The sequence below is a fragment of the Perca fluviatilis genome, chromosome 16 (genome assembly GCF_010015445.1).
Source record: "Perca fluviatilis chromosome 16, GENO_Pfluv_1.0, whole genome shotgun sequence".
Classification (NCBI taxonomy): Eukaryota; Metazoa; Chordata; class Actinopteri; order Perciformes; family Percidae; genus Perca; species Perca fluviatilis.
In genome coordinates this window covers 35,659,391-35,669,160 of record NC_053127.1, presented here as the reverse complement: position 1 = coordinate 35,669,160, position 9,770 = coordinate 35,659,391, and the positions used below count along the sequence as shown (strand labels likewise).

At 39.7% G+C, this 9,770-nt stretch overlaps 1 protein-coding gene across 2 annotated transcripts; it reads right to left on the bottom strand.

The window, feature by feature from the left end:
* Window positions 1-688: 688 nt before the first annotated feature.
* LOC120575650 lies at window positions 689-9,445 on the bottom strand. Of its 2 annotated transcripts, XM_039826476.1 has the most exons (11): window positions 9,352-9,445; window positions 7,959-7,984; window positions 5,206-5,398; window positions 4,867-4,989; window positions 4,696-4,731; window positions 4,459-4,554; window positions 4,279-4,350; window positions 3,758-4,099; window positions 3,335-3,472; window positions 1,084-1,253; window positions 689-947 (listed from the first exon to the last, which is right to left on the bottom strand). In XM_039826476.1, exons 3-11 carry the CDS (start codon window positions 5,393-5,395, stop codon window positions 867-869), a joined length of 1,248 nt encoding a protein of 415 aa, XP_039682410.1. In that variant the 5' UTR covers window positions 5,396-5,398; window positions 7,959-7,984; window positions 9,352-9,445; the 3' UTR covers window positions 689-866. The 2 variants fall into 2 exon arrangements, with proteins under 2 accessions (XP_039682410.1, XP_039682412.1); XM_039826478.1 differs by lacking the exons at window positions 7,959-7,984; window positions 9,352-9,445 and adding an exon at window positions 5,693-5,762.
* Window positions 9,446-9,770: the final 325 nt, after the last annotated feature.

Sequence of the window (9,770 nt, the reverse complement as noted above, 5' to 3'; positions counted from 1 at the left end):
TGTTGCACAAAACATGCACACAGTGGCAGTTCTATATTGTTTTAGGTAACATCATAGGTAACATGAAATCCAAAATGTTCCCACACCCCAGACTATAAACGACGCTGGCGCATCCTACAGCTCTGGGCAGCCTTCCTTATCTCTCCCACCTGATATCTCTGCAGGTGACGTGACCTGCAGCGGCACCCCACTCCACTTGAGGAGCGGTCGGCTCGGTGTCTCTCAAAATCTGACGAAAATCTTTTAAACTGACCTTTGTCGATCTGAAATGAAGACAGATTCAGCAACTGCACGGCCTATTTCTTGCTTAAAATGTTTTCAGAAACACGTTTGGTGAACTATTTTAGTACAATATGAGATCGTATTCTGAACGAGCCGCCATGACAGTCTGTTTTGAAATTAGGGACCAGCCAGACCCATGTGACGCAATCGTCCAATCAGCTGCCATGGGTTGCATTTGTCACGCCCATCCCGCTCGTCATTTCCAGTAAGTGTTTTAACATAGGTGTATAAAGTGGGCACTACGGCAGTAAGAGGTTAGTGACCATTAACAGGGTACTGACGAACCGTGCGGTACACACACGCTCCGAACCGAGACTAGCGAACCGAGCGGTTCGGGTGTTTTTTCATGAACCGTACCACCCCTACTATTTGCCCTTTTATGAAATATAAAAATGGCAGTCAATTTAACTCTAGAGCTCTTCCTGTTTTTCCACAGCTTACTTGTTTCAGACAGTGGCCTGATGAATAAAGTGTATAGTATAAGTTGGTTAACATATGTAACATCCTCTGTCGACTGGAAAACTGTGACAAGAAACATATCGTGTTATGTGTATTATGCATGTTACATGTAGGGATCCTGTTATCTATCCTGTTAAATACCTGTCAAGAATTTTGTGGACACAATCCCTTACATCTTTCCCTCCAATTCTTGCAAGTTGCAAAACCTTTAAAAACAGGGGGTATTATTTGTTATGTTAGAAAAACGATAACCTATAACAAGTTTCACTGATATACCACAGAATAATATTAATAAATAGCATAAAATTACATCACTTCCAGATTGTGTCTTGCAAGTCATACCAGGGACTCAAAGGCTTGCTTGTCCTTCAGGCGTTCCTCCTGTCTGTCAAACTCCTCCATTGTCTCCAGTAGCTCTATATGGGCAGATGACAGGGGAGGCTCGCTTTTTCCCAGCCTTCTGACCTCCATGTGGATATCCACCAATTTAGTTAAGACTTTTTTCTGAAACTCTGAAAACAAAAAAAGGACCACATATGTAAAATTCTCTTTGCCAGTCTAAACTGCTGGCAAGGAGCCAATAGGAAAATATAATACTGTTATCCTTAAACAGATTTACAAAGTTAAAGGGATACTTCACTGATTTAGCATTAAGCTTTGCATCAGTAGAAACCAGTAGTATTTTTGAATGACGGTGCTCACCTCCCTCGTGTCCCCCTGAGACCATATTTCTTTGTATTGTGGGTCTCAGATGACGCAAAATTCATCATTTAGCGTCATCTGAGGCATTTTTGCCCAGAGTCTGTGGACTACAGCCAGCCCGTCTGCATGTTTTCAACCCGCCCATAGGGGGCTGGACTGTCGTCTTTACATGAAGCTTACCGAGTGTCAGCCATCTTCAAGCTTCGCTAAACCGGCTCTCTTTTCAGCAGAAAACTTTTACAATAATTATGAATATGCAGGACACTTTATTACAGACTGAATACTCGTCACACTAGGTGAGCTTCGCCTGCTACGGAGACCAGCACCTTAGCCTGCGGTGTCACTCGATGCCACTAGCGGGTAAGGGGGCATCCTCAGAGGTGAAACGCAGAACAAGGGCAGAAGTATGAGCTAGCTAGGTGGAAAGCTAACGCTAGCCGGCCACCTGTTCCATCAATTCTGCTTGCAAGTGTCCGTTCATTAAACAAACTGGACTACATCCAACTTCAACGAAACTCCCAACGCGAGTTCAGAGACTGCTGTGTTTTTGTTGTTGTGGAAACATGGCAGTACGGTACACAACAACAGTGGTCATTGTGGACTATCCAGCTACCAGGCCTCTGTCGCCTGGTAAGACTAGCTAGTGGAGGTGGGCTGTGTCAATAATAAACAATAGTTTGGTTACATTTTTGGAAAAAGCAACATTTTTATTACCTACATTGCTTACAATATCATATCTCAAAAAAACTAAACATTAAGTGCATTTAAGTGCTATATTACATTGATTTCAAATTATATCAACCTCAAACTAAGGCATACATTAAACATTACTTTAAGTTGTGCAACTTAACTTTCAGTTTCAACCTGAGACTGATCTGTATATAGGCCTATATGTAAATGTTAGTTGTACTCAACCTATTCCTTTATATATTTGATTACAATGCTAAACAGCTGTTTGACTTATGCTATTAGATCATTGATCAGCTGTTTCTCTGCTGAGAGAGAGAGAGAGAGAGAGAGAGAGAGAGAGAGAGAGAGAGAGAGAGAGAGAGAGAGAGAGAGACAATAATCAGCTGTTTTTCCAAAAGGGACAGTCAACAAGTCAGCTCTTTAGATCAAATTGTGGACACCACTACACATTATTGTCTTAGTTTTTGGTAGTTGTGTTTGGTGTAGTTACTTTCATCGTCAGGTCCGCTTCGTGGAATGGATGATTAAGTTAGACTCCATGTTTTCTGTTGAGATGCTAAAGCACTGACATTGCGCTATTATTGTGGTAAGCTAGTTCCATTTTGCAGTAGACACACTGTACAGAGTTTTTGTTTTAATTATGTTTGAACTGATTCCAAACTTTGGACACTTTGTTGTTTTCTCCAGCCTGTCTCTTCTTAGCCCCTCGCTATTTACGCTCTAGCATGTGTCGCCAGCGGCAGATTGACCAGCGTCTGGTGTGCGACAGTAATAATGCTCCGTGCGGAAACACCATCCGTCAGCGATACAGCGTTGGTAACATTGATTTAACGAAGCTTTGAGGCAAGTCATTTTGCATAGAGGATCTTTTGTAATCAAATTATTCGAGGAATCGTTTCAGCCCTAGTTGACCGTCTCACTGTCTGTCTGTAAACTGTAGGCGTGGCTTTGGAGTAGACTCTAAAGCAGCGAAGCAAGTGCATTCCGGGATTTGGTGTTTCTCATCCACATGAGCCCAAAACACATTTTCTGGCTTTTCTCGGCCTAGAGGCCACCAATTTCCCCAAAAAAAAAAAAAAAAAAAAGAAGAAAAAAAAAACAAGAGACCCAATAGATATATTCATCTTTCCAATGGTGAAATATTCCTTTAAACCATGTACTGTTCAATTCATTTTTAGTTTTTTTTTTTTGTAGTACTTACTTGCCATGGCCATTGGAAATCTTAAGTCCGTTTCCCTACGAGGCCCTGTACTGGATTCATGTGCAGAGGACCTGTTACTCTGCTCTGAGAAAGACCTCCCAGTGTATCTTGAAAGTGGCGTTTGAACACTTTCGTCATCTGAAAAGACAAATTTTGTCAAATATTACTTTGTTGCTCGTAATAGTGGATATAGCTCTTGTAGCAAGTTGTGTGCCCATATGATTAATTAAGTTCAGCAGTCGGCGCAAAGGGATCTATGTACTCTTGGCCATGATGATACTTTATATAGAATAAATTGAGTGGTCAGTCATGAAGCCCAGAATGTTAAATACAAAACCAGTTGTTCAAAATATGCACTATAACATGGCCGCTACTTTAGAACATTTACACTCTTGCCACTGTGAATTGCATTCGGAGGAATACCGTTTTTAGACAAATCTCTGTGCCTGGACTGCTTGTCGTGTCCCATCTGGTCGCTGTGCCTGGCCTGCTTTCTGTGTTGGTACACTTTGCTTTGCTGAGACCCGTCGCTGTGCCTGGACCCGTCACTGTGTCTGGACCGCTTCCTGTGTCGGTACCGGTCGCTGTGCCTGGACCCGTCGCTGTGCCTGGACCGCTTTCTGTGTCGGTATGGGTTGCTGTGCTGGGACCCGTCGCTCTGCTGGGACCCATCGCTGTGCTGGGACCCGTCGCTGTGGCTGGACTGGTGACTGGGCTCAACACCCCTCGACTGGCTGGCTTGGTTTACATTTGAATGTCCAGAGTCTGAAAAACAAAACATTGAGTTAATTTACAATTAAATGCAGGTTCATGTAAATACAGAAGACATACAGAAGAAATATGCTCTAATATTTCACTGGGATTTACACATAATGTGGTTGATTAAATTGTGCTTAATATGATTTGGTATTCAAGGTGACTGGTTTAATGTGATGATTACTCACTGCCTGTGGACCTGTCCCTGGACCCAGCACCCTGCACTTGGTGAGACCTGGCTGAATTTGAACGTCCAATGTCTAAAAATTAGCACATGTAAATTATTAACAATCATTTTGTAACCACCTTTATGTTATAATTATGCAAGAAAAATTATGCAAGAAATGAGTAGATTCAAAAGTGGATACCAGTGAACGTTTTGTTAAATCCAGCAGACTCAATCTGGATGGACTTAGTCACCTTTGTTGGTGGAATGGGAAAGGAGGGCGCCTTGACAATGGCATCTAGACAGATACAGTATATACAATAAATGTAAGTACCAGTCATAAAAATAATGAGCATTAACTTTGTAATCTTTTGCAAAACATTGCAATTCTATAAGAACTATATAGGTGTGTAATGTTAATAGCTTGGGAAACCACTACCAGTGACGTTTTCTTCTGCCTCCAACTCGTCAGATTCTGTAATTGTACAAATTAACATTTTAAAACATTATTAGTTTTAAAAAAGTGACCTAAAACGTGAGGGCCCCATATAGATTCAGTGTATAGACTTTGATTCTCAAGACAGATTCAACAATTATCGTAGAAGCATACCAAGAACATAGTCCTCAAACTTGCGTTGGGTCTTTTTCCTCCTTCCTCTTACTTCCTCATTTTCCTGCTCTTCCTCCTCGACATAGCTTGTCATGTCATAATCATCGCATTCACAAATGTTTACTGTAAGGTTAAAGACACAGACATTACAATAAAAAAGACCATACTACTAGCATTTTGACTAAGGGTGCTCATCCGATACAGCTTCCATCAATCGGCCCCAAAAATCCTGATTGGAGCGCACCTTTTTTTGACTTGGTTTTTGTAATTTGGCTGAATTACAATTTTTATTTTGTCAAAAGACTAATGAACCTTATTAGATAATTTACAAAAAATTACCGGAAGTCATTTTACGTTTCACCAAGGTGAATGTCATCCAGTCATCCTGAGGGGGGTGTTTATTGAGGAAAGCTGCCTTTTCCCCTTTTTTTGGCCATCTAATGGTTTTGTTGTCAACATCAATCCAGTTGTCTGGGGCAGTTCCCTCCACTTCCTTGCCATGCTCCACCCACACAGCCCTGGCATACATGATCTGGTAAGTAAAGGCACATTCATAAAGTGTTGCACGTTTCCACACTACTTATATATGAGACTGCTACAAACAAACACAAATGCCACCAGAAATTAAATTTGGCTGAGAAATGACTCACAAAAGATAATTTAAAGTAATTTTTGTGTAATAAAAAAATCTAAATTTTACTGAGCTGAGCGTTCAACCCAACACCCTCTGCACCGGCCCGCCCCACACCGCATCACTGTAAGTCAGTTATGACAAAATAGTGAATGGTACATCTAGATAGAGGTTAATTAACATAAAAATGCCAACCTTTAAATTCTGTGTTCTATACCATGGAGGAGAGGTATGAGGACAGAACCACCATTTTCATGAGGGAGGCAGGCCACCTTGCGGAACAGATCAGTTTCAAGCAGTTGTTGTCTTTTCATCCCGCCTTGTCGATTTGTTGTGTACACTATATTTAGCAGTTTTGAGCTGCATGGCTTTTCAAACAACGCTGATGTGTAACGCTGGTGCAGGACATCGCATAACACAATCTCATCCCTTCTTTCTCTGATAAAAGCAAATCTTTCATCTCGCAAGAGAAAACAACTGTCCTTTTCTTTTGTAGAAACAAACATTTGGGGTCGTGCTTCAGGCTGTGTTTTGCTCTTGTTGGCATTTGCATATTCAATCTCTGATAAACGCCTGGTCACCTGTGCTAGGGGATTTTTCCCACTCCGTACATGTTTCTTGATTTGTTGGAGATGGTTTTCAAAAGGAAAACTGGAAATATCATTCAATGAGCAATTGAAGTGGCGGACATCCTCATGAAGGTGAATCAGTCCATGTACATTGTACACTGAAAAATACTTTCCGTACAGGACAGCACAGCGCATGACAAAGTGTGAGATAAGTTCATGGGCATATTGAAGGTATGCATTGCGAGTGCTCTCATCGGACTCCAACATAATTGACATGGCTACTGTCAAGGACAGAAAATGGTAGTATCTTTCAGGAGATAAGACATTCTTCAGTACAACTGGTCCTGTATACAACAAAAACTGCCGAAATTCTGTGGCCTTCCACCTGTCCAGCTCTTCTAGACCGCGGGGCTGTCGAGCAAATTCACTAGGCATTTTTCCTCTTAGTCCATTTAGCTTTTGCGATATTTCTTCCTTTTGCCTTGCAGATAAGCGGCAAAGTGTGGGGCCCCGAGTCAAGAATATTAGCATCCGTCAAACTACTCCCAAGTTTACCATATGCATATAGTCCAACACAAATGAGCTAACACAAGACATTCCTGCAGCAATGAATGGGCTGGCACCAGTTTGATGGTTCTTGTACTCTACTGCGCTGAAAGCTTCATCTGTTCGCAAGGTGCATCCCTGTTCATTGAATACCACTCTTCTTTGGACATAAGCACCTTTGGTGATGCACCTCTCACAACTGTGATAAGCATTATGATTCTTAATGCACTTCAGATAAGCTCTTGCTGGTGCGTCACAGATGAATGCTTGAATATGAACAGTGTAGGTCTTCTCTTCATGAATCATCCCATTTTCTGTGAGATGTTTACACTCCTTCAAATAGTCATCAAGATATTCTTCAAGAGGATACGGTTTCTTGTCCCCACAAAAGAGAGCAACCACAAATGGCTCAAGGTTGTGAAACTTTGCCAGTATTGGCCAGAACTGGACTTTGCTGCTTTTGAAGAGTGGGACACCATCAATATTAATGCTGAGGTTTATCGAGTCGTGATCATGTTTGAAAGACATTGTCTGACTTAGTAAATGACAAATCCCCTTTTCTAACCCATAATAAATGTATTGCCCACCACATTTTGGCTCAGATCCTACAGCTCGTGGTGTAACAAGGAGTGTTCTTGCATCCTTCGGTAGCAGATGTCCTTGCTTTCTTAATATTGCCAATAATTCATTTAAGGATCTTTGTGTGGTTTTGTTCCTTGTAGACCATTGTCTTAAGTTCTCTTCTAAATCGGGAACATCCAATTCAGCATCACCGTTTAGAACTTCTTTTTCTGACTCAGAAGACACATACTCCACATCAGTGTCAAAGTCTGATTCATCGGTTGTTGAACTGTCAGCTGAATGAATATATTCAAAACTGCTCGCACTGTCAGCCTGGTTATGTAAGCCACAGGTTGATCTATCAGTCACTGATCTCTGACTTTCATGGTCATCATCACTGTCAGAATGCAGGAACTGATCCATTTCCACCTTCCTTTTGCGCCATTCTTTTAAATAAGCCATCTGTAATACATAGTTTAATCATGAATTTGATTCAGAAATGTGCTTCCTCATAATAAAATGTTTTGGTATGAACAGTTCTCAAAGCTAAATATGTATGAATAGAATGTCACTGAAAGAGTCATGCATTATTCAAGGTTTATGTGATGTAGTTGGGCTATAAATTTAATTGATTTTACTATTTTATTTCAAGTTATAACCCAAATGTCATCAGTACTTTTTGGTGTAATGATTAAGATGGGTTTGTGCTCAAACCAAACTAGTTCCTATTACATTCAATTTAGTTTAACATAAAAAAAACGTGTTTTGCTTGAACAGAAACTTACCTCTTTTTTATCTTTATTGCTTCAACCTGAAAGAGATAAAAAAATTACAAATTACAAAACTATATCATATACAGATCAAGGGCCGTATTCACAAAACACATTCATTCCAATAGTAGATCTTAACTTGCAGATTTAGGAGGAAATCTTGACCGAAAAAATATTTTGCATGTCAGTACAAATTTTAGGACTCCTAAATGTTTGCTCTAAGATTTCAGAAAGCATTTAAGCGCTAAAACTAGCTCAGGGATCCAGACTAACTTTTTTTACTTGGAGCGTTGTATCCCCTTAATTTTTTTAGTAGCACAAGCAGAACATTTAAGGGAACACCTTAAATCAACATGCAATGCACTTTCACAAATATTAAATAAATAGACTTAACATACAGACATTACAATGTGCAGTTTTATTTTAAGTTCACAGGCTCCAGACTAACATTTGAGTGCAGCAGCACCAGAGCCACTGAGAACTACAAAAAGTATTTTTTAACAATGATGGGAGGCTGACAAAGCACTGAGCTTGAGTAGAGCTGTATATAAAATTTACTTTATTATCATTCTTATCTTAATATTAATTCAAATCAAAACGAGTGTATATTGTATGTATATTAGGTAATCAAAATAATTGCTAATAAGCACTCCTCTGCAGTCATCTACAGCACTGATAAATTATAATTTATTGTTTTTAAATAAGTTTTCCTACATCTTGAAACTTTTACTTTTTATAAATGGAGACAATCTTTGAAGGATGAACAAAAATTTTTGGTCAGTGCATTAAAAATAAAATTTAAATATGGTAATAGAGTTTTGAAGTGCTGGAAAAATGTGTAGTACTAACCATTTTGACCATTTCTGCAACAATACCATGGTTCCGGTTTGTGTTACTACACTAAATCCATGGTGAATGTTGCTGATTTGTGGACTTAAATCCTTCCATTAATGGCACAGTGTTTCTCCTGGTATTCATTTTTGACCCATTTCTAAACTGTGATAGTTGTGATAGCATATCAACCCGGTCTATGACACTTAAGTTTATAACTGACGTTAGCATGTTAGTGCGTTAGCTCTAGCTAGCTAGCTACTGTTGTTGTATGTGTAGGCTCTATCTCTGCAGTTTACACTCAAACAACTAATGTTACAGACTAGCTCTTATCTGTTCTTATCTTACCCGCGTTTCGGAGCACAAGAGGTAAAATACGGTAGATTGTTTATTGCTTTCAGCGGGTGAAAACTATTGCTAGTGCTTCCAACTTTGGCCAACACAAAATTCGCGCAAAATGCCGCCATTTAAGAAGTATTTCAAGATATTACGGGGCATATATGACTTAATTCACTTCATGTCATCTAAACTTAACAGAATAACATATTACATTGATGTTTTTATTACTTAACGTTACCTGTTTTAGGGTTTTGTTCCAATAAAGGCAGTGGCTCTGTCTCTCTCCACGTGTCAGCAGCCTTTTTTATCGGCCGGGTACTTTTCCAGGTGAAGCTGCAGAGTGATGTGACGATTCTTCTTCTTTGATTTGTTTTAACGGCGGTCACAAACTGTTATAGCGCATTACCGCCACCTTCAGGTTATGAACATAGACTGTATATTATTAGTCTATGGTTATGATCTCATTCGCTCATTCAGCCATTATATGGAGAAAAAAAAAAGAATTATTTTATCCAGCTTAGTAGCTCTACTCAAATACATATTAAATTATTGTATGACAATTTATTTGATATTTATTTTAGACCCATGTCCTCAATTTTCCTCTCCAATCAGGTTACAATACATACACCAGTATATACTTGCATAGATGCAGAGTTT